At 39.3% G+C, this 25,626-nt stretch overlaps 1 protein-coding gene across 2 annotated transcripts in view; it reads right to left on the bottom strand.

Annotated features, from left to right (window-relative positions):
- WDR35 (WD repeat domain 35) overlaps positions 1 to 25,626 on the bottom strand; it is an 82,854-nt gene that overhangs the window by 42,394 nt on the left and 14,834 nt on the right. The window contains exons 7-12 of one of the 2 annotated variants that reach the window (XM_038396834.2): positions 24,666 to 24,831; positions 23,604 to 23,749; positions 21,203 to 21,328; positions 9,746 to 9,931; positions 8,247 to 8,279; positions 6,100 to 6,160 (exon numbers count right to left, since the gene is read on the bottom strand). In XM_038396834.2, coding sequence (XP_038252762.1) covers positions 6,100 to 6,160; positions 8,247 to 8,279; positions 9,746 to 9,931; positions 21,203 to 21,328; positions 23,604 to 23,749; positions 24,666 to 24,831 — 718 coding nt within the window. The remainder of the gene's footprint in view (positions 1 to 6,099; positions 6,161 to 8,246; positions 8,280 to 9,745; positions 9,932 to 21,202; positions 21,329 to 23,603; positions 23,750 to 24,665; positions 24,832 to 25,626) is intronic. The other variant, XM_038396836.2, reaches the window with a different exon arrangement.

Genomic DNA, 25,626 nt, shown 5'->3' with positions numbered 1-25,626 from the left:
ACAGTTTAACACATAAGATCTTGCACTCAGGGACACTCAGGAAAACTAATCCAAATGATTTTTTAAAGTGGATTAGGTAAACCTCATTAAACCTCTGTGAGGACACACTTATTGTGTGTCCTTAATTCAGTTTAGTTTAATTCACTTTGGAAATGTAGTCAACTGTATTATAGTCACTTTAATTCTGAAGAAGAGTGTCTACGGAGGAGTTTAATGTGGTTCGACTAACTGAATGGATGAACTATCAAGCTACAGATCAGTAAGGAGATTCTAGGGACATCAAGCAAAGCTCTAATGATGTGTATGCAATAAAATCAATATTCTCATCTTGATTTAGGATTAACTATTTGTAGTATATATTCAACCCTACCTATTTTTATATATATAGGTCAAGAAAACATTTGAAGTGGCAAATAGCATGGCCCAAAGAAGATAAAGCACTATGCAGGTTTCCTTGACTGCAACTATGTGAAAACAATTAGAATTTTGAGCAAAACACATAGCTTAAAAGTGCTGTATGTATGACAGCCTTGTCTTAATTAATTATGAAAGGGCCAAATCCTGAAATCCTCCTTCATTAATGTGGACTTAATGATTTGACCTCAGGAAAACATACATTTTGCCTTACTTTAAACTTTACAACCAACAGGACTTTAAATGGAAATTAAAAGGAACAGCCACAAGGGTGAAATGCTTGCAAACTGCATGGAGACTATTTAAAAATACCATTACAGAGGCTCAAACTAAATGTATACCCCAAATTAAAAAAAACCAAACAGTAAGAGGACCAAAAAAGCCACCCTGGATAAGCAGCAGAGTAAAAGAGGTGGTTAGAGGCAAAAAGGCATCCTTTAAAAATTGGAAGTCAAGTCCTAGTGAGGAAAATAGAAAGGAGCATAAACACTGGCAAATCAAGTGTAAAAATATAATAAGGCAGGCCAAGAAAGAATTTGAACAGCATCTAGCTAAATACACAACAATTAACAGCAAAATTGTTTTTAAGTAAATCATAAACAGGAAGCCAGCCAAACAGTCAAAGGGGCCACAGGACAATTGAGTGCTAAAAGAAAACTCATGGAAGACAAGACCACTGCAAAGAAGGCAAATGAATTCTTTTTATCAGTCTTCACTGCAGAGGATATATGAGAGATCCCCACAGCCAAGCCAAATGAGAAATCAAATTCAAGAAATTCCACATCTCAGGCTAGAAATGAAAGGTTCATTCACACAGGTAACGTAGTGAGAACTCAAAATCTGATTCTTTGGCATTACATTATTCCAAATTCTTCTATTGCATAACACTTGTGCATAACTCTGGAGGGAGCTACAAGCCTTTCACAAGCAGAAACAATATTAAAGCAGACAGATGGATAAAGAATGGCTGAATGAGTTTTCACCTCTCTGAGTCTGAGGGGGATTAGACAAGGTAGCTCCTGGCTATACAATACTGTAGAAGTGTAAATGTAGGCCGAGGAAGCCAGCTGCTAATACTTAGGGGTATCTGAACAATATTTTTAAAATATACTCTTTAAATATATTTTATGTAACTGTTTATATTTTATGTATTCATTTACATGTCTATTTCTCTACCTACGTCTGAAGATCCAGCTTCACCAGATTCACTCATACTATTCACTGAACTCTAATCACAGGGGATTGAGTTCATTCTATTCTTCTAATTAGTGCACAGCTATAAATCTCACAACAATCTGAATGCTTTCATCCTTTACAAATAAAATAGTGACCAAATTTTTCTGACTTCTGAGGAAGTAAAAGTATCTTTCATTGCAAATCAGAAGTTTTAAATTTAGAACAACACACTAAAATAGTGTCAAACACATCATCCCACAAATTCAGATAACTGCATTTGTTGCCCCATTAATTTCAGGACCCAGCTCAAAATTGCCCTCCATGAACTTCCTCCAGTCTCTCTCTCTTCTCTCCCTCAGCATCTTAAATCACTGCTCCTTCACATACTCATCTCATCACTATTCACATGAGGACCTTCTCTTCCAAACATTGTGCAATCTAAAGCAGCCTTCTGTTATTCCTCCACCTCATCAACTCTTCCTCTCATTTCCTCTCATTTCAAAACACAAGTAAAAACAGTCTTCTCTTACCTACTCTTCTTAAACAAATAATTTCTTCCTCTGCCACTAACTCCTTAATTGTATTACTTAGCTCTGTGAAAAAATCTGGGATACAGTTTATATGAAACATGCTATATAAAAAACAAACAAACAAACAAAAAGGTAGTTGTTCAGTGCAGTACTGAATAACACTGAGATTGAGATTGGCAGGGATTGAACTGGGCCAGGATATTGCGACATGGCACACAGGCACTACTCCTATGCCATCTTGTTCTTCAGAGTCAAATCCTTGAAAATGTGAACTGTTGCAGCAATGCTTGCCTGAGTTTGCACAAAGCCTGAAATAATCTTTGAGAGACTAGAGCTACCCCACTCATCTCAATGGGTGTTAACACTGATGCCAGTGATGATGAGGGGTCTACTTAAATAGAGAAATCACACAATTTTTGAAGGTTGGTCACGGTAAATAGCAAATTTCGCAGATCTGTTACATAGGGAATGCAAAGAAGCCTTTTCCAAATTACTTGAACTTTCTTTTATAATTCAGGCCTGACTGGATCCATGGCAGTATACTCAATTCAGTGGAGTGCCTTCTTTTTTTAATGACTGAGAATTTAAGAATGGGATTTTGTTTTTCCTTTCTTATGTGAAATTGTAAAGAGGTCTGTAAAAGACAGACTGAGGACAGAAACACGGAAACCCAACCTTCAGCTTTCATCTATCTGGATTTTAAACTGTGACTTAAATTGAAACAGACAGTCCATACAAAACAACTTCTATATTAAATGGAAGGTTACAGTTGCATGGATAGGCACTCAGAAGTCAGAAAATGCAAACTGAAAGGTTGCAGGAAGATATAAATGCAAATTTAACTTTGACTCCTTGCGACTCAAGTGCTTAACTGAGTAACCTCCATGTCCATCAGCGTAGGTATGTGGTATGGAATTTCTTAGCCGTTTAAAAAAAAAAGACAGAAAAGATGAAAACACACAAATAGAGCATTCTCTACACTCTCCTGGATTCTGAAGCACTGCTGCTTGCAATAACTGTGAATAGTGCACCAAAATTACATAATCAGGAACTAATTGGCTGGACAATATCAGAATATTCTACTTCATTTACTTGGGAGTCAAACACCCTTAAAGAGGGATTAATTTCATTTTAATTATGATCTATGGACTTGGGCATAAATTTAGGAATACATTCTCAATCCACAGCTAATCTCTTAGTGCAATCAATGTGAAGTTCACAAAATGGTAGAATAGCATTTGTAGCACTTTATGTAGTAACTGAACTTTTAGGTATCAGTATTACATGTTAAGTTATGTTCAGCAGCATTAAGTGAGAAAATAAGCTTGCCTTTAGGATCACAACGATTTCTGGGCCTTGCTTTTCTTCCTTTCCCATCTTCTTTTCTCTGTATTCCTCCTCCTTCACTACCTTTATGTTCCTCCTATGGACTTAACTACCAGCCCTACCCCTATTTCACCTAATAAAATAGTCAGCTATTAAATATTTAGTTTTGGAATTAATAATCAAGAGGTGCACAGGAAAGAGCCCTACTCTCCTGAGAATCTTATGAGTAAGGCTGCAAGTCTGTCACGGAGGTCACAGATTCCGTGACTTTCCATGACCTCCGTGACTTCTGCAGCAGCTGGTGCTGGCCCAGGCTGCCTGACCCAGGCAGCCCTTGGGCCAGCAGAAGCAGTTTGGGTGTGTGGGAGGGGGCTCAGGGCTAAGAGCAGGAGCCTGGAAGGTGTAGGGAGGTGCTTACCTCGGGATGCGGGGGCTCCCCAGCTCCCAGGCTGCAACTCCTAGGTGGAGGAGGAGCCAGGGGGCTCCGCGTGCTGCCTGCTCCCACAGGCCCTGCAATGGCAGCTCCCAGTGTCTGCGGTTCCCGGCCAATGGGAGCTGCGCAGCCGGTGCTTGTGGTGGGAGCAGCGCATGGAGCCCCCTCGCCTCTCCGCCACCTAGGAGCCAGGGACACGTGGAGACGGGTAGGGAGCCCCTGCCAGCCCCGTCAACCCTCAGCACCAGCAGGGGTCCCAGGCCGCGTTTCATGGCCGGCCCCATCCCCATCCCCAATGAGAGTCCCGGGCCATGTGCTGCTGCTTGCTCCCACAGCACCAGCGGGAGTCTCGGGCCACCTCCCTGAGAGTACCCACAGCCCCCCCCCCAACTTTTAGTTAGGGGTATATAGTAAAAGTCATGAACAGGTTATAGGCCATGAATTTGTATTTACTGCCCGTGACCTGTCCATGACTTTTACTAAAAATACCTGTGACTAAAACGTAGCTTTACTTATGAGCAACTCAAACTCATTAACCCCTCCCAGTTTTAGGGCAATCTGTTTCAATATGCTTTCACTATCTAACTAAATTAGTTATGTGCGCTTAAAGAGCAAATCCTTCTTTAACTCTGCACTTCATGAGCTCCTAAAAAGTAAAGTGGCACACATGCTCAGTAAGCTATTTTAAAAACTTCATAACATGGTGAAATTACAACCAATGTTCTTGTGAATAAATAAGGCACTTTGCCTTTACTTTACTACTGCCAAATTTCAACTTCTAGCCATTGTGGCTGCAGAGCTGCTAAAGAGTTACAATATATATATTTTTAATACAGAGATATATTTTGTACTCTCGTATTCAAAAATTACTGAATATTTTTGCTCAAACTTTTTTTGAACAATCATTTTGGGGCAAAGAGCAAGCATGGGAAAACATTTCCTGAAAAATGAAAGTTCCTCAAGATATGAACAACTGAAAACAGGGATTTAGAATGTCACTGCCACATTTCAGTAACAATTCTTGAATGCTGAATTGAACAACAGGGCCTTACTAACTGAAAAAGTGTGAAGTTTGTCAGTTTATTTTTCTCTTTTATCTGTCCCAAAGCTTCCCTCTGATTGTTAGAGTGCAATTGACAGTCCTTACTAAGGCAAAACACCTCACTGGCTTCACTCGGAGTTTTGCCTAAGTAAAGACTGCAGGATTAATAGCATTTGCCAACCATTTGGAATATTTTTTAGTGCAACTCAACCAACTAACCAGCAGGGAAAGTTCACATCTATCAGATGAACTTGACTTTCTAATGTTTAATTATGCTTAAATATTTAATGTTACAAAGAGGCACATATATTATACTTAGATGACCCTGCAGATGTAGTTGACATTAAAGTACTGAGAGAAGTTGTTTTTAAAAGTCAAGGTTATTTGGGAAGCTGCAACATGTTTTAGTGAAAGTGGGAGTCAAACTATTTTAACAGATCTAAGCAAGGATTCACTCTTTAGAAATGTGCATTTATTAATAATAGAAGCATTACTGTAGCTGTAACGGAAAAAGTTGAAGGCATTAAAAATGTCCATTGAAAAACAGAGAAATGGTAACAGTTAAAAAAAGCTCCCATGGTTAATAGGTTGCATTAATCAGCAAAGTCAGGGTAGGTTCAGCCTTTTTTTATGAGCAATAGAAGTGTGTTTATAGAAATGAAGTATTTACAACTATTTATTTATAAAAAATAGTGGTTTAATACCCATTTCCTAATACATATCACAGTTAACTCCACAGTGAACTTGAATTTCTATTGATTACTCTTCCATTATATTAAAAATCTAAGAGGAAGGCACAGTGGCTGCTATAATAGAATCATAGTAGATACGACACAGAACAGAAGAACACAAAAATGACCATACTGGTTCAGACCAAAAGGTCCATCCAGCCCAGTATCCTGTCTGCTGACAGTGGCCAATGCCAGGTGCCCCTGGAAGGAGTGAACCTAACAGGTAATGATCAAGTGATCTGTCTCCTGCCATCCATCTCCACCCTCTGACAAACAGAGGCTAGGGACACCATTCCTTATCCATCCTGGCTAAATTAAAGGATTTGTAAAAACAAGATATTGTTGTCCTATTGAACAGTTTTACACAGTAGTTTAAATGACCATTATAAGATATTTGGTATAAGAAGTGGGAAAAGCAACAGAATAACATTGTTAGTATTTGCTTACCAATGTCAATATATTTTGGATCGAGGGGTGTACCAATAGAATTGCAAAGAACCAGCACGTACTGTATGGAAATAAGAGCAAATATCAGTGCTACTATGTTTGTTTAGTTTGGAAAGTTAACATACTGTACAAGGTCATCCTTTTGTGAAATGCTGCTCATAACCTGTACATCTCACAGGATCACAATCCTGTTTAGCAGCACGCAGAGCTAAAGTACCAAAGCCATCAAACATAATGCAGTGCAAAAATGAGAATAATGCTACTCTTACCTCCTACCTCTATACGAGACTCAAACTATGCAACAGGGCTTGAAATAATGATTAACCACATACTATCAAAGGATTGCATCTACTAGTCAAAAGATGGCATGAAAGAACAAGAGTCCTCACCAGCAAGGGGTAATATGCTGGTGACAAGGCCAGTCTCCCATCCCAGTGTCTGAGAATGTGTACTATGCTGTGATTCCTTATAAGGGTCCTGTCCTGTCAGACATTTCTCAAGCTATGTTTACACTGCAACTAGACACCTCAGGCTCGTGGGGCTCAGGCTGTGGGGCTGTTTCATTGCAATGTATTCTTCCGGATTTGGGCTGGAGCCTGGGCTCTAGGACGCTGCACGGTGGGAGGGTCCCAGAGCTTGGACTGCAGTCCAAGCCTGGAAGCCTACACTGAAATGAAACAGCCCCCCAACCTGTGCCCTGGCAGCCGCAGTCAGCTAGCATGGGCCAGCCGCAGGTCTTCCTTTGCAGTGTAGACATACAAAAGATGGAGTCACTGAGGGTATCAGCATCAGATTAACAGGTATATGATAAATTTGCAATCTGACATCTCTGTAGCTTCTAGAAGGCAGAGTTCTTGCTTTGACCTTACCCACCTGACTTCCCAATACCACAGGATTCTAAGCAGCTACAGAAAAACTGACTAGAATCTTGCCGCTTTTACTCTGTTGCGGCTGCTTGGAAAAGCTCTAAACATTAATAGATCATCTGGATCGGTCTGCCAAGAGACTGAGGAAGATGTGACTCGTAAACAAAATGGCAGCTTGGACCCCATTATCCAGAGAATGCTACCTATTTGCCATCGGGGTGTTTATTTTTCAATCCCTGGAATGGAAACATTTACATCAAATAGTTTTACCATGATTGAATAGTGATGGCCTATTAAATGAGACACATGAAAACTGACAGCAACATGTGCTGCAGGAGCTTCAGGTTCAAAAGCAGGATTTCTATGCCTGAGATCATCAAGGAGCTGGTATACTTGCTCTCCAAGATATGGAAAAGAATTAGCTCTCCACAATTTTTTCATTTTGCTGACCGAGTCATGTGACTGCAGAGGCTATGGAAAAAACTATCACCTGCCCCTTTAAATTGCTGCACAGCTAGCTTGCACATAAGAAGGCAAAAATATATAGCACTTAAAATGCATGTGGTGTACAAAAAGTCTGTTGCTCAGAAAAAGATAAAACATCTGAGCATCAAAAAAGAAAATATCTTTTCAGTAGGTGATCCACTCTCCTCATTCTCTCAGTAACTGGAGAGCAGTAGCTAATAACTTATGATTTATTTTTCTCTGGTTTTCTCATAATTGTTCTTTGTTAGTTTCAGCCAGAATTTTAGATTGCAGATTAAATACAATGATATTCCTTGACTTCACTATCAAAAATTGAGACTCCACACCTGTTATTTATAATTGATTTTAACCCCCCCCTTTTTTTTTTTTTTTTTTTTTTTTTTTTTTTGCAAATTATCCCTACATTTTATCTACTCCACCATGTCCTTGTTGCTGCACTTCTAAGATTCTATGCCATGAGATCAGAAGAAGGCTGATGGGACAAGAGTAAAGGCAGCATTGGAGATACAGACCTACCAGTAATAAGAGAAGTGGAGAAGAAATTGAAAGATAAGAGACATTTGTAATCCTGACCAGTTAAAAATAAAAGGGTTTTGCTTATTTATTTCCAAGAAAGAAGATCAAATGTCTTCTCCCACACCAGTAGAGCTGCAGATTTTAAAAGGTGCAGGAAAATCTCTCAGTTAATTGCACTTAAATTTGGTTGGATGTTTCTGGCCATGTATCATAGCACCATATTTTCAGCACACTATTACTATACAATCAGTTGAATTAGCACTAAAATGATTCTTTTACCGTTGCACCAATTGACTCCGTCTCATGCTCCTCCTTTGTAAGCAACATATAAATGATATAGAAAATAACTGAATTAATTCAGAAATGAATGCAGTAACCATTAAATAATGTAAATCTGGTAGTAAAATGTACATTTATCCTAGACATTTTTACAGCATCTATCATCATAGTATCTAGGTGCTAAAAAGAAAGTGGAACGTGAAATGTAAATGTATAGATAATAGGACCAGTTCATGGTACTAACCTTTACCAACGTCTACAGACTTTTTATATAGATATGAAAGATCATACCATGATACAAAGAACAAACAATACAAGCATGATTTATTGTTATAATTCTGTTTTAAAAAGTTAAAAGTAGAAATGGCCCTGCATCCCCACCTCACACTCACTTTCTCTCTTTATATTCTTTAATTTTCCAGTGTAAACCAGTCTTTGGACTTGAAGTTGGACACTACATTTGGAAATGTACATTTTATTCCATCTCCCCCCACCCCATTATTTTAATCATATTATCTCAAATTCTTTTATTGTTTTTATAATTGATAGGGACATATCTTGCACATTTTAGTATGCCCCCTATAAAGGTCTGATCCAAAGCCCATTGAACACAATAGAAAATCTCCCATTAAGAGCCCCAATTCAGCATGGTTTCAGAGTAGCAGCTGTATCTGTAAAAGAAAAGGAGGACTTGTGGCCCCTTAGAGACTAACAAATTTATTAGAGCATAAGCTTTCGTGAGCTACAGCTCACATTCAGCATGTACTTAAATCCATGCATAACTTTAGGCAACTGAGTAGCCCCATTGACTTCAATGGGACCATACACGTGCTTTCATACCTCGCTGAATAAGGGCCTAAATTAACGGGTTTTCATTTATTTTAAAACAAAAGATATCTAACATGTAGATTATTACCTTAAGGTTGACTCAATAGATTAATGACTTTTTTATTATTATTATGAAAGGATTGTTGTCAGATATGTCTAGAAAGACAAGTTGGTGAGGTAACATTTTACTGGACCAACTTCTTTTGGTGAGAGAGACAAGCTTTCGAACTTACACAGAACTCTTTTTTCAGGTCTGGGTTTATAATAGTTATTTCATTTTCTGCTTTCCATTGACCAAAACAATCTTTAAAGTCTTGATTTTTTTCTAAATACTGATTTTGTATTTCTTTGAAAATTGTTTTCAGTATTTCTAAAGCAGTAAAAGTTACCATTGCTCCTCTCCTTACACACCCATTAGTGTTTGTAAGAACTGTGAGGACAGAGTTTGTTAGTTTGCTGCTGCAATTTTTCTCTCGTTAAAGTGTGGTCCCATCCAGATGGTGGCGAGATTTAATTGAAGGTGATAGAATGGTGCAGATTCAGAAACTGAGGTACATTTTCCTACCACTTGACTGTAATTTTAAGGTTGGCCACATTTGTGCCTGACAACATCCATTTAAAATTTGAGATTGTTTCAAGTGAGATTTAAAAAAAAAAAAAAAAGATTTTACCTGAGGTTGGTTTTCATCAGCTTTAGTTGCCAAAATGCAGAAGTCTCCACAAGTGGTTATGGAAATCAGACTCTTGACATATTTCACATACTTTTCATTGTTTTTTGTATCCCAAAAAACCACACAGTATTCAGGACGATCCGGTCGGGTATATGCATAAACCACTGTGTTGGAGCAGTAACCCCACTGACAAAAAAACCAACATTGTTAATTCTGACGAGAAATTATGCAAATTGAGTGACAAGTAGTACATTTTGTTACTGTAGCAAAAGTGTGGCTCATATACACTACCAGCATCTATCAATATTTCCCCCTTCCTCTCAAGTGAAATGCTGTATCAAAAATTGTAAATTTATTCCTGTTCTAAATTGCTGGATTGACAATCCAGGAGACCGAAAACTTCTGTTAATTAACAAAATGGGTAGGAGTTAGCTTTCCCACACTGCTACACCAACCCATCTCAACCCTGAACTGGAATAGTCCCCCAGGGATGACAGAAGAGTTCATTTTCCACAATCTACTCTCTTTTGAGTTTGTTACAAGTACCATTTGCTGTGTTTATTTTTGTGATGTGAACACTTCCCTTCTGGGAATTGGACTTGGAATCTTAGAAATCATAGAAATGTTGGACTGGAAGGGACCTCAACAGATCATTTAGCCCAGTGCCCTGCACTGAGGCAGGACTAAGAATTATCTATACCATCACTGACACATGTTCTTAAAAACCTTCAATGACAAAGATTCTATAACTTTCCTAGCACTTTGTTCCAGTGCTTAACTACCCTTATTAGGAAGCTTTTTCATAATGTCTAACCTAAAATCTTTCTTTCTGCAATTTAAGCCCATTACTTTTTGTCCTGTCCTCAGTGGATAAGGAAAACAATTTATCTTCCTCCTTTTTGTAACAACATTTTACGTACTTGAAGATTTATGTCCCCCCTCAGTCTTCTCTTCTCCTGATTAAACAAACCCAGTTTTTTCAATCTTTCCTCATAGGTCATGTTTTCTAGACCTTTAATCATTGTTGTTGCTCTTCTCCGGATTTTCTCTAACGTATCCACATCTTTCCTGAAGTCTGCTATGCAGAACTGAACACAGTACTCCAGTTGAGGCCTTACCAGTAAGGCTACGTTTTAGTCATGGGTATTTTTAGTAAAAGTCATGGACAGGTCACGGGCTGTAAACAAAAATTCACAGCCCATGACCTGTCCATGACTTTTAGTAAAAATACTAGTGAATAAAACTTGGGGGAGAGGGTGCTGGGAGAGGATGGCTTGGCTGCTTTTGAGGGGTGGCACACTGCCTGGGACCCCCGCTGGTGCTGGCTCCCTCCCTGGCTCTGCACCTGGGGGGCTCCCCGGAAGCGACGACATCTCCCTCGCTCAGCTGCTGGATGGAGGCATGGCCAGGTAGCTCTGTGCTCTGCCTCCGCCTGCAGGGACTGCTCCTGCAGCTCCCATTGGCCACGGTTCCCAGCCAATGGGAGCTGTGAAGCCAGCGCTCTGGGTGGAGGCAGCATGCAGAGCTGCCTGGCCATGCCTACACCTAGCAGCTAAGCAAGAAGGATGTCGCTGCTTCCAGGGAGCCCCCCAGGTAAGCACCGCCAGAGCCCACCTCATCCTATCCAGTTCCCCACCTCATGCCCCTCTCACACCCAAACTCTGCTATTGGTGGGGGGGAAGTTGGGGGCGCAGTGGCCTGAGACTGCTTTAGCAGTAGTAGCCTGGTGCAGGGGCTGCCCGAGCTGCTCATGCCAGGAGCACCGGCCACTGCAAAAGTCATGGAGGTCATGGAAAGTCATGGAATCCCGTGACTTCCATGACCTCCGTGACAAACTCGCAGCCTTACTCATCAGTGCCGAGTCGAGTGGAAGAATTACTTCTCATGTCTTACTTACAAAACTCCTGCTAATATATCCCAGAATGATGTTAGGTTTGTTCTTTTGTTTTTTTGCAGCAGCATTACACCGTTGATTCATATTTAATTTGTGATCAACTATAACCCCCAGATCCTTTTTTGCAGTGTTCACTCCTAAGAAGTCATTTCCCATTTTATATTTGTGCAATTGATTATTTCTTACTAGGTTTGTCCTTATTGAATTTCAACTTACTTATTTCAGACCATTTCTACGGTTTGTCAAGATTATTTTGAACTCTAATCATGTCCTCCAGAACACTTGCAATCCCTCCCAGTTTGGTATAGTCCACAAACTTTATAAATGTACTCTCTTTGCCATCCAAATCATTTATGAAAATATTGAATAGAACCATTCAGACCCAAGCCAGATCCCTTTCAGCTTGACTATGAGCAACTGATAATTACTCTCTGGGAATGACAGGTTTCAGAGTAGCAGCCGTGTTAGTCTGCATTCGCAAAAAGAAAAGGAGTACCCGTCGCACCTTAGAGACTAACAAATTTATTAGAGCATAAGCTTTCGTGAGCTACAGCTCACTTCATCGGATGCATTTGGTGGAAAAAGCAGAGGAGAGATTTATATACACACACACAGAGAACATGAAACAATGGGTTTATCATACACACTGTAAGGAGAGTGATCACTTAAGATAAGCCATCACCAGCAGCAGGGGGGGGAAAGGAGGAAAACCTTTCATGGTGACAAGCAAGGTAGGCTAATTCCAGCAGTTAACAAGAATATCAGAGGAACAGTGGGGGGTGGGGTGGGAGGGAGAAATACCATGGGGAAATAGTTTTACTTTGTGTAATGACTCATCCATTCCCAGTCTCTATTCAAGCCTAAGTTAATTGTATCCAGTTTGCAAATTAATTCCAATTCAGCAGTCTCTCATTGGAGTCTGTTTTTGAAGCTTTTTTGTTGAAGTATAGCCACTCTTAGGTCTGTGATCGAGTGACCAGAGAGATTGAAGTGTACTCCAACTGGTTTTTGAATGTTATAATTCTTGACGTCTGATTTGTGTCCATTCATTCTTTTACGTAGAGACTGTCCAGTTTGGCCAATGTACATGGCAGAGGGGCATTGCTGGCACATGATGGCATATATTACATTGGTAGATGCGCAGGTGAACGAGCCTCTGATAGTGTGGCTGATGTGATTAGGCCCTATGATGGTATCCCCTGAATAGATATGTGGACAGAGTTGGCAACGGGCTTTGTTGCAAGGATAGGTTCCTGGGTTAGTGGTTCTGTTGTGTGGTGTGTGGTTGCTGGTGAGTATTTGCTTCAGATTGGGGGGCTGTCTGTAAGCAAGGACTGGTCTGTCTCCCAAGATCTGTGAGAGTGATGGGTCGTCCTTCAGGATAGGTTGTAGATCCTTGATGATGCATTGGAGAGGTTTTAGTTGGGGGCTGAAGGTGATGGCTAGTGGCGTTCTGTTGTTTTCTTTCTTGGGCCTGTCCTGTAGTAGGTGACTTCTGGGTACTCTTCTGACTCTGTCAATCTGTTTCTTCACTTCAGCAGGTGGGTATTGTAGTTGTAGGAATGCATGATAGAGATCTTGTAGGTGTTTGTCTCTGTCTGAGGGGTTGGAGCAAATGCGGTTATATCATAGCGCTTGGCTGTAGACAATGGATCGAGTGGTATGATCTGGATGAAAGCTAGAGGCATGTAGGTAGGAATAGCGGTCAGTAGGTTTCCGATATAGAGTGGTGTTTAATAAGCGATGGTCACATAAACCACTAACCTACCTTGCTTGTCACCATGAAAGGTTTTCCTCCTTCCCCCCCCCCCCGCTGCTGGTGATGGCTTATCTTAAGTGATCACTCTCCTTTACAGTGTGTATGATAAACCTATTGTTTCATGTTCTCTGTGTGTGTGTGTATATAAATCTCTTCTCTGCTTTTTCCACCAAATGCATCCGATGAAGTGAGCTGTAGCTCACGAAAGCTTATGCTCTAATAAATTTGTTAGTCTCTAAGGTGCGACGGGTACTCCTTTTCTCTCTGGGAATGGTTTGCCAACCAGCAGTGCGCCCATCTTATAGTAGATAAGTCTAGGCTATATTTCCCTAGTTTGCTTATGAGAAGGTCATGAGACACAGTATCAAAAGCCTTACTAAAATCGAGATATACCACATCTATGCTTTCCCCCTATCCACAATACTTGTTAACCTGTCAAAGAAGGCTATTAGGTTGGTTTGATATGATTTATTCTTGACAAATCCATGGTCAGTGTTACTTATCACCTTATCTTCTAGGTGCTTACAAACTGATTGTTTAATTATTTGCTCCATTATCTTTCTGGGTAACAAAGTTAAGATGACTGGTCTATAAGGTCATCTCTAGAGTACAGTCTTAAATCGACCTATATTAGGTCAGCTTACAGCCACTGCAGAAATTACTGTAGTAGTTGACGTCCACACTACCTTCCTTTTGTCGGTGGTGTGCGTCCTCGATAGGAGCGCTTCTACTGACTGAAGAGGGGTGCTCCACATTCCCAGCCAGGAGTGGGGTAGCAGTTGCCAGGGGCTTCTCGCCTCCAGCAGGTAGATCTACACCCCGAGTCCAGTTGGCTGCTGTGCTCCGAATGGGGAGCCAGGACCCAGAAGGGACCCTGGGTGGCAGTGTGGCTTGGAGCAGAGACCTAGCAGCAGCCCAGCTGGAGAGCCAGGAGCCGACTTTCTTGTCAATTTCACAGCTCTGGCAGAGCCAGAAAATTGACAAGAATGACAGTCAACAGCCAATGTAAGGAAAGCAGTGTCTACAAAGTCATTGTGTCATCCCGACTTACACCGACATAAGTCCTATGCCTCATGTGGAGGTGGAATTATTATATTGCTATAGTTACATCAGCAGGAGCAAGGCAGTAGTGTAGACGCTGACATAATAAGGTCGACAAACTGCCTTATGTGGACCTTACTCTGTAGTGTAGGCCAAGCCTTAATCACAAATTGTCCTTATTCTGCATTTTATAGCTAGGTGTTATATTTGCCCTTGTCCAATCCTCTGGGATCTCTCCTGTCTCCCACAAGTTTTCATTTGTTCAGCCAGTTCCTGAACTTGAAAACATCTAACTTGTCTAAGGGTTTGTCTACACTTAAAATGTTACTATAGTGCGGCTGCATGGCTGCAGCTACGCCGCTACAGTGCTTCAGTGAAGATACTACCTATGCCAATGGAAGAGATTCTCCCATTGGCATAGGCACTCCACCTCCCTGAGAGGCGGTAGCTAGGTAGACAGGAAAATTCTTCCGTGGACATAGCAATGTCTACACTGGGGGTTAGGTCAGTTTAACTGTGTTGCTCAGGTGTGTGGATTTTTCACACCCCTGAGCAATGTAGTTATATCGACCTAATTTCCTAGTGCAGACCAAGTCTACGTAATTCTTAACTTGTTCTTTTTTTTAGCCTCTGATTCTACCCCATTTGCACTAATGTTCACTATGTTGTCCGATCACTGCTAACCATTTTGGTGAAAACTGAAACAAAAAAAAGGCATTTAAAACATTTTCTGTTATTGTCTTTCCCTCCAAATTTGAGTAATGGCCCTGCCTGGTCCTTGGTCTTCCTCTTGTTTCTAATGTAGCTGTAAAATGTTTTCTTGTTACTCTTTATGTCCCTGGCTAGTTTAATGTAATTTTGTGCTTTAGCCTTTCTAATTTTGTCCCTACATAGTTGTGTTGCTTTTTTTAATATTCATCCTTTGTAATCTGACTTAGTTTCCAGTTTTTGTACGACTCTGGAGTTTCAGGTCATTGAAGATCTCCTGGTTAAAACAGGGTGATCTCTTACCATACTTCCTATTTTTCCTACGCACTGGGATAGTTTGCTCTTTTGCCTTAATAATACCTCTTTTAAAAACTGCCAACTCTCCTGAAATCTTTTTTCCTTTAGATTTGCTTCCCAAACACATAGGAAACATAATAAATCAAATAAATATCTCAAACCCTGCAATCTTACAAGACTGGGACAGGCCAAAATAACCAAGTGATTATTAAAGTATTAAAAATAACTCTCCCCACAATAACCACATAATTTCTTACAAAAATAAGAAGACGACTACCTTCTTCATCCCTCCCAAAAATAAAGAATCAGTAGACGTCTGGGAATATGGAATCAGAGAGAAGACAAAAAGGCAAGGCCAGCAATGAAAAGGCCAACCATTGCAACTTAGGATCAACCAATGATTTTATCTTAGCTAAATAGCCACATACTTTCAATTTGTTTTTATCATTTCTTAGGGATTATCTGAAGTGAAGAGATAGATATACCCATCAGAGAAGGGAAAGAGTGCTCTTTAAGAGTGAGGCATGATGGGAAACCTCTCTCTGATATAAGCAAAAAAAGGAGTTCAGCCTGAGGAAGTTTTGATAGAGGCAGGACCTGTAGGAATTGAAGATGTAGGGCCCATCTGAGAAAACAGCTTCGCTGGTGTTTTTTCTTCCTTTGTTAAATATTTTTTTCATTATGTGCTAAGAAATAACAACTGTTTGGAAAGTGCACTTGGCTGGTTAGTGCATTCTATGCCAGGAATTCTGAGGATCCTCTTCACACTCGATTTCAAACAACAATTGTCATATAATTAAATAATACCATCAAGGGAACTTGAATTGTTACATAAATAGTATTGTAAATTTTCAAGTCTATGCAATATTATTTTACTGTGTGTCACCATATATAGCAATAGTCTCCGTGAGTTAAGGGGTAAATTGTGAAAGTCCAGGAACCACCAAAATTGTAAATACTGCTACTTCTACTGATAACAATGGTGAGATTACCAATGACTGACAGTGCCCAACACATCCGAGTAAAATATTCCAGAAATTTTTTTTAAAGGAAAATTATGCAAATATCAATCTGATATTTGGTAGATACAGTCTCCAGATTAGGTAATCACTACTATCCAAATAACTGACAAATCATTCTAAACAGCATCAAAAACTCTGAAACTGTAGCAATAATTCAAAGTTTTAACACTAAAAGAAACAATGAAATCTAGCTATTAGAGAAACTTCCGCTCAATTTATGCTAAATAATAGTAGATACAAGACCTCCCACATTCATTACTTTTACTAGTGGCAAGGAATATTAATTGCATGTCATACAATTCTCAGCCTTGTGGCCATCTGTTATTGTTGTTAATAGTACTTAAAAGGAAAGATATTGGGGACTGGATGCTTTAGTAGACTGATAATGGGATACTAAGCCTTTCAACTCTAGGTCACGAGTTCAAATATGGTCCAAGTCAATAATGACTTTCAATCACTACCATCTGATGGTTGTTCAGCGGCCAGTGTGAACAGCTATTTCCCATTAGGAAGGTACTGATATAATCAGAAGGGCACACCAAAGTCATGAAAAGAAGTAATAAAATGTGCTACATATTAAAGGAAGAAATGTAGCTTTGAACTAGAAATCTTTAACATTGCCACTAAATATATTGTCAATAGACTCCATATGTTTGCTGGATTAATAAAGTAGAAAATAATTCTGAAAGGGTAATTAAATCCAAATGAGCAGCTAAGAATCTGTATCTTTATGCAAGGAAAACTGTTCTCAAAGACTCAGTTTTGCAAGGGAAAGAAATGCAGCTTACACATAGAGGTCTTAGAACTCAGATTTTAAAAAATCCCTTTTTCCTTCATCTGACATCTCAAACCCAGGTCTGGAAATACGTACATCATGGGACGCAACCCGAAAATGTTTTTTTCAGTGTTTCATACATACCAATGGTAGTTCTAAGAAAAACAAATACGTATAAAAAGCCATAAGAATGTTCCAGTTGTTACAAATTTCCCACAGAACACACCAGGCAACACTTCCTCTGAGGCAGGTTAGAATTTCCAGAGCTTCTTCCAGCAAATTTACAATGAACTATCTGGAGTCTTTTCCTAGCAGATACAAATAATTCTCCAGTGGCTTTTTACAACAGAGTGAAACACTGTCTTTAATTATAGTTGCAATATGTTCGTCTGAAAGTTTCATGTTATGCTCTTTCATCCTTTCAGCTTTATTTTACAGTCTATTTAAATGCTAGTTAACAAAAACTTGAATGGTTAACATAAACAAGTAATCTTTTCAATTCATTACTTCAATCATCCCTCTCCACTAGTATCTTTAAAATTGAACAGCAAGGAATATTCTTTGTTTGGATCACAGTTTTTTCAGCATGCCGACAGCATACATTTGCTACGAGATAACATCAGACAGAACAGGCAAGCAATGCCTTGCTAAATTCTTAACCAGGAGCCCACTTTGTACTGCTGTGTTTGTTATCTTAAAAAGTCATATAAAACAATATAGTGTAAAGATTTTATAAGTACTGTTTAACTGTACCTACACATAAATGTCAGTCTACTTGCCTTTTAATAAGTGTACTACTGATTTTATTATAATATGATTTTTTAACTTTACACAGGAAAACAAATGTAATATAATTGCTCCGAATAAAGTTATTCATGTCAGATTTTCCCCAGAAGGTGAAATGGTTGAAGCAAATCTTTACAAATGAACCAACAGTCACTTACAATAAAACTTATACTATTCTAATGTGCTAGAAGTCTACACAGACTTCAGTGAGAGTGGGCTCTTTCAAATCTCCCAGACATATAGGTTTAAGCTATATAGCACATACAGGAATAAAGCTAAGGCCCTTTTCACACTACTACTTTTAAATGTAATTTTGTGACCAGTTACAAATAGGACAGTTTAGTTTCTGTTCGTATAGCAGTATTTCTGCCATCACAACCACATTTACACTCACTGCTCAATGGTATTTGTATAAGTGCATTCTGGGAAAATCTAGGCAGCTCTCTCATCACGTCTCCAGCACAGGACAGGAAGCCAAAGAAAACAGCCACTGTGATGCTGGCAGACTAGGTACCAGCTCATGCCAAGGCCCCTAGGCCTCACTGAACACTGACAAATGCATAACTGGAAACCAGTCTGGCTCACCTGTCTGTTAGCCTGGTTAAAATACATGTTAAGTTGATAATAATGTATTTATTGTTTAAACTTGATGAAATGCTTGTAGGATGTTGCATGTACTGATTTCACTTATAACATCTGTAGACCATGGTATAAAGCTATATTGAGTGTTTGCATTGTAAACCGCTGTAACTGCAACTCACCAAACAAGAAAGAAGCATTAATTAGTGTAAAGTGCTGGTCCTGCACACAAGAAGACCCACTGAAACCAAATGAGCCATTGAAAGACATCGAAAGACAAAGACTTTGTTGACTGCCCCTCCCGCCCTGACCCCCCAACATCCCTGAAGAGCAGACTGGCAACGACACTTTTTCTATCAGTTTGAACGCTGGAGGATAGGAATAAAAATGCCTGACCAGAAGGAGATAGAAGTGGAATTTGTAGAGGACAAAATTTCTAAGCATAAGAAAGGGATCCCCAAGCTGCTTAGCTCGGATTAGCCCTAAAGGACATATAGAGCTCGCATATTACAGCAGTTTCTGTTACCTTTTTGAAATCTAAAACTAACTCATTTATGTTGTAAGTTTACCTGCTTTAACCTTGTAAATAACTCATTTCTTTTTCTTAGTTAATAAATCTTTAGTTAGTTTATTATAGAATTGGCTATAAGTGTTGTCTTTGGTGTGTGACCTGAGGTACAATTGACCTGGAGTAAGTGACTAGTCCTTTGGGACTGGGAGTAACCTGAATATTACGGTAACCTGAATATTGTTTTGGTGAAAGGGACCATCTATATAATAAAGGCAAGCCTCCCAAGGTAGCAAGATAGAGCAGAATATCCAAGGAGACTGTGATTCTACATGAAGGCTGTTGTAGTACTTGGTTGGTTAAATCTACACGCAACCAGTTTGGGGTTTTGTGCCCCGTTTCTTAACAGTCTGCCTGAGGTTGCCACTCTCAGTTGTGAGACGCTCTAGACAGCTTGACAGACATAAAACAGCATCATCAGCATGTGATCTAATACTCTCTGGGACGCTCTACCACAGAGACTTGGTAAGAAGGAGAACCAACCAAACTAGTTACACAAACATGGTTGGAGAGCCCTGTCTGAGCTGTTTAAAAAAAAAAAAAAAAGAGTACAGAACTGATTACTGGGTTCCTGCCACGGTTTTTGATAGGGTGAAATACTCTTAGCTGCAATGATTACTGATGGAGTTTTAACTATGTGATGGGACCCAGCCAGTGTCTCCCACGGTCAGCTGCCTAGCTAACAAAATTGCGGCGAAAGTCTAATATTGCGGGATCTGCAGTTTCTGCAATATTGCGAATTAAGTAGGGCCTTCGTGATGGGCAGATACAAATCATGTTTTCAATCAACTATCCTGGTGACCAGTTACAAACTTTAGGTTAGGTCTTCACTACAGACTTATATTGGTACAAGTACATTACTCAAAGATGTAAAGAATCCATACCCCTGAGCAACATAGCCAGAGCCATCCCTAGGGTATGGCAAATCAGGGTGGCAGCCCCGGGCCCCGCACTTTGGAGGGCACCATGGCATCTGCCCTGAATCGCTGTACCCTAAGGATGGCTCTGTGTGCATGTCATGCCGGGGGCACTAAGCCAGCCGCAGGGGGCGCTAGGCCGGCACAGGGGGGTGGGGTTAGCGAGCCGGGGTGGGGTGGGGGTTAACATTTTAGTCATATGATGCGCCTACAGAGGAAAAAATTCAGATCCATAATTTACCACCAGTGCTGCTTCACCAGTGGTAGCAGTGGTAGAAATGGAAGGGCAGACAAGGCTAGGGTGACTATCAATGAAAGCTAGCCCCATCAGTTAAAGTTTAACTAAACAACAACAGACACACCTGAGCCCTGTCTCAACTGTAACTTCCACCCTTGCTACAACTAATGGTGCTTTACTGGTGATGAAATTGTTCAGTATAAATAAAGTCAAATATGCTAAGGGTGGGTTACATTTTTAAAATAAAAACATGGATTGTTCAGAAACTGATGGATAAGTTCTCTCCCTTCCCCCCATCCCTGCCTCCCAAAAAGGAAGTTTCCTGCTCCCCTGCTAGCCCTGACAGAAGCGCTAATCACAAACATTAGCACATTCTCATCTAAGTAGTCATGAAAAATTTAACAAACTCGTTTAGAAACAGATTTATTGAAGTGTCTTAAAGTGCAGTAATGATTAGAAAAAGAGTGCCTGTGGAAATGACACTGCCATGGTGTGTATTTATTTCCCATTAATACCTTCCTTATTATATTTGGTCAGTTTAGAAATCAAAACATTTTAGACTGTCAGAACTCCAAGCTTAATCTGGCATGCAAAAATTAAGCCGCATTCTTTTCACTTTGCACAAAATCAGATAATCAAAACTTAGTTATTTTGTTGATGACATACAAGACAGAACAGAAAATAGCTTCCTCTACTAGCTGTGCATTAATGACTGTAATAAAAGGTATGTTTGGTGAGAAACCTGTGTGGTGAATACATACACAAAGAGAGTGGATATATGCAATAACAAATTACCATTTTTTCAGGTATATTTTCTGATAATAACCATGTTTTAAGATTTTCCAGTAAATCAAGTGTTACATTACTACCTACCTTGTAATCTGGTCGAATGTTTGCAAAATATATAAAAGAATCAACAGCTAACCCAATCTTCAGTCCACCTCCCTCCCAGGACAATGCTGACATCTGCTTGCCAGGAACTTTCAATGTACGCAAATGCTAAAAAAGAGAATATTTAAAATATACCACAGAGTTACCAGCACTATCACATCATTAGAGACAAATGGTTAGACATCTGAGGCTAAATCCACTCTCAGTTACACCAGCAATACTCTAGAGTTACAGTGATCACAGAATTTGGCTCTTGTACTTTTAAACAGATCAAAAACAGAAATAAATTTAATTTGCTTTACCATAAAGTATTATTTTGCCTTCACTGCACTGTTATTTTTGTCAGAGAGAGAAAACCACAAAATTGGCAATATATGACTAACTCATAACTCAAACTCACAAAACTAAATATTAAAACAAGAACGAAAGCACGTGTCTTCTTTCAGTCCACAAGTAGATGTTCTTTGAGCCTCTTTTTAAATAAATAACTTCCCATTAATAATTCAGTACTGACATTTGACATTTCTCAAGAATTTGGTTTATCCTGACATTGTAATCCTGTTTATCATAGCAACACATTGAGATGTTACTTCCAAGAACAATTGCTAGGACAAAAAGATGACAAATTTAGTAATTTGTCTTGATTTTTATAATATCCCCATCATGGGTATACGTACAATCAATTTTGTAAAAAAATTCTAACATACACACACAATTATACTAACATCAACAATAAATCCTTTCCAACCTTGTTAACTCTTTCCCTTCCCTTACCCCATCCCATCATAAAAGCCAGAGGGGGGAAAAAAAGAAAGTTAAATGTCCAGTTATGTCTTTTAATTGTTACATAGAAATAAAATCATACAATTTATAACAGATGGTAAATTAATTCCCATTTTGAAACACTGTTTGAAGTTATAACCAGTAAACCTCTTGACATTCACAAGATGCCACGTTTGATATCCATATGTTTCTACAGATTGACTACAGCCCTAGTCTTACAGATACATATGCAGGTAAAAAAAATTACACTCAAGTAGCTCTATTCTGTATATAAAGTTACTCATATCTGTACATCTACTCCTGTTTGTAAGTTTTTGAATAATCAGGGCTTTAGTATGCTTTGATTTTATGTTATGGCTTCTGTTGAACAGATTGCCAATGCATCTGAACCTGATTTTCATGTCTCAGCCTGGCTTACTTTTCGAGGGCATAACTCTGTGCCCAAATTAACAGAAGGTGCAAATTTTACTATTTATATGACTAAGTGTCCGACGGAGGGTATAATACAAGTACTTAGCTATGTAAGTCCAAAATATATTGTGGACATAAATTACACTCACAAAAAGAGAGGACATTTCCTGAAAACTTGAACCATTATCTATGAGTGTTTGAATTAATCCAACAAAATTTTCCACAGACCTCAAAATTAAAATGTTACTTAAGAATATTTCTGCATTAATCTGGAATGCTTGATTCAGTCACCCACGTAATGAGACTAGCAGGCACACTAGTTAAATTGTCCCAAGGATTTGGGCAGTAAATATTCTAAGTTGTGGCACAATCCTCCTCCAGAAATCAGGAAGACACTGGATCTTATCACTTTCAGAACAAAATGAAGACATCTCTCTCATTGTTATAAACTTATCACAGCTATTTTCAGAACTGGTCTGGGCTTCCTTCCCTATAAGAACTAGAAATGTCCTCATATGCAAAGTACCTCTACTTTACATAATTTTGTTGATGCCCAAATATCACAATGGCGAATATATCTATGTCTAACCTATTATGAGAGTAGCATCACCAAAAAAAATGTAAAAAACCCATCACTTAGAAGGAGCAGCCTGGGTGGGTGGCCTGGCCTTAAGCTTTAGCTACATAAAAGACTTTTGGGCCAGATTTCTAAAAGTATCAGTTAATACCTTTAAAAATCTGTCTCTGACAAAACTATGTCCCCAACAGACATATGAGGGTTAAATACAATCTATTACTGCTTTCAGAAGTTTCTGGGCCAATGGGCTTCATTGATGTCAGGTACCATGTACTGAGTTTTACTGAATTTGGCCCATAAAAATATAGTTACAGCATAGTATACTAATGGTGTGCAGTAACGAATTCACACTTTTCGAACCATGATGATCAATACTGTTTGATAAGTACACAACCCATGCAATTAGTAGACAAATTCCCTACAAAAATAATATTTAGAAGACTTCAATATAATTTTAATATATTCAAACTACAATGCACTTCCGACACACTGATCATAGTTTGGGCAATTACCATACAAACAAAATGTATATCAAGGTTGGTTGTTGCGATTTTTTAAACAGTGTGCATTTTACATCTGAAGTAGGATATTAAATATATAAAATATTTTTACCTCACCAAATGGAGTGTAGAATTGCACAAGATTTACATCTTTATCCTGAGTAGTTGCTTTTTGGAAGCCTGCCACAGCCAACACACTTCCACAGTGGTTCCATTGGATACTCACTACATTCATACCAGTGTCAATCAAAACAGGGTCTAGTTTTTAGAAATAAAAAAAGTGTAAGAAGTGTCAATAAAAATTTTGGACAAAAATGGCTCAGTGTTCAGTATCCCACACCTGAGCAAAAAGGCCATCAGTTCAAGTTTTAGGCACACCTAATTTTAAGTTATTCTAGATGTTATAACTAAAGGATCACACACTGTTACTTCCGTAGGCCAAGCGCATTGCATACACCAAGCTACTCCTTGCATTTGTCCATTCCCCCCCACAAGCTCCCTGTGGCACCTTCCCAGTCTCTATTTCAGGGACTCCCTACCACTCCTATCCTTATGCCAGGAGCTCTGTGTGCTACTCCATTACCCCGTCCACCACATAAGAGGGGCACTCTGTGCCCCCTCATTGCAGACACCATCGCACATGTTCCCCCATCCCACCACATGCCAGTTGTGCTGTGTCCCCCCATGTTCTCCTCACTGCATATCATGGTCTCCATTTTCCCTCATGGCAAGGCACTGTGTGCCCCTTCGTTCCCTCAATACTCCCTTCCTTACCAGGGCCAGAGGTCTGTGTGCCCCCCATAGCAAGGTCTCCTATTTTCCCACTATGCCAGGAGTTCTGTGGGAGCCTCCCATTCCCCCTACCATTTCTTTTCTTTCTGTCTGGGGCTGTCAACTGTTTTTTTGATCTATAGACAGACAATCACAGAGGTGGTTGAAGTTGCTGGGTCAGCCAAGCAAATGCCAGGGTCTCCATGTGTTCCCCATTTCCCCCTTATGATTTTCACCAAAAATCTGTACGGTTCTGGCTGTTGATGCCTTGAACATTCCCTGGAATTTTGGAATTGATGAGATGCAGCATTCAAAAGCTATGGCATTAGAGACAAACAGAGAAATTTCTTCAAGTCGAGAATAAGATCTCACTTTGCTCGGCTAAAAAGCAAATTGTACTTACTTTGGTCATTCTCATGTCTCATTATCTGGCATCTTCCATTGTCAAAACAGATAGCAAGGCAAGGGCAATCTGGCTCAGTATAGCCCTCTGTACCAGGGTACCAATGTATTCCGGCAATACTGAATGCTCCAGTTATGTTCACCAAACAATTCAGTTTCATTTTCATCTAGAGACGGACAAGTTTAATCATTTAACAGATCTAATCACATATTTGACTAAGCTGGCCATAAATGCAATGTATATTTATACCAACATCTTACAAATTACTAGAGCTGGGTGAAAATGGTTCTCATATCCCAGGAAAATTTTCAAGATTTCAAGACGATTTCCCCATTCTGATTCAGTACAAAAACTCAAAATCTTGAAAATCTGAAAAAAAGAATTGGTTCGGTCAACTGATACTGATTTTGTTTTGATAATTTCAAAATGTTTAATTTAGATTGCAATCTTTTAAAATTATTATTAATTTTTAACTATAAATTAACTTAAGCTTCAACAAAGTCATTTTGAACCAAATAAAGGAACTTTTCATTTTGAAAATGTCAATGGGGACATTTTTACAATTTAAAAAACATCTTCCCCCCCCAAAATTTACTTCTACATTGGAAATTTGTCAAAATCCACCCTGACCCTTTCCTGATGAAAACTTTGGTTTAGATGAATCAGCATTTTTCAACAGAAAGTTTTCCAACCAGCTCTACAAAAGGCCCCCCATTTGTTTAAAGTTTGCAGATGTTAAGTTTTATAAAATAGAAATGTACTTACAAAGTAATTCAAGACAGAACTGGAAAAAGCTAAGATTTTTATACATTTATAATACACTATGACAGCATGTTTTCAAGTGTCACCCAGGCTCACCCTTCCCCCACACTCTCAACAACATGAACTTTTGGTAATAAAGTACTGTACAAGAAAAAGACTCAAAACATCTGGAATTGTTTAATGCCTTTTCTACACTAGC

Source organism: Dermochelys coriacea, chromosome 3 (genome assembly GCF_009764565.3).
Source record: "Dermochelys coriacea isolate rDerCor1 chromosome 3, rDerCor1.pri.v4, whole genome shotgun sequence".
Taxonomy (NCBI): Eukaryota; Metazoa; Chordata; order Testudines; family Dermochelyidae; genus Dermochelys; species Dermochelys coriacea.
This window is presented reverse-complemented; position numbering and strand designations above follow the sequence as displayed.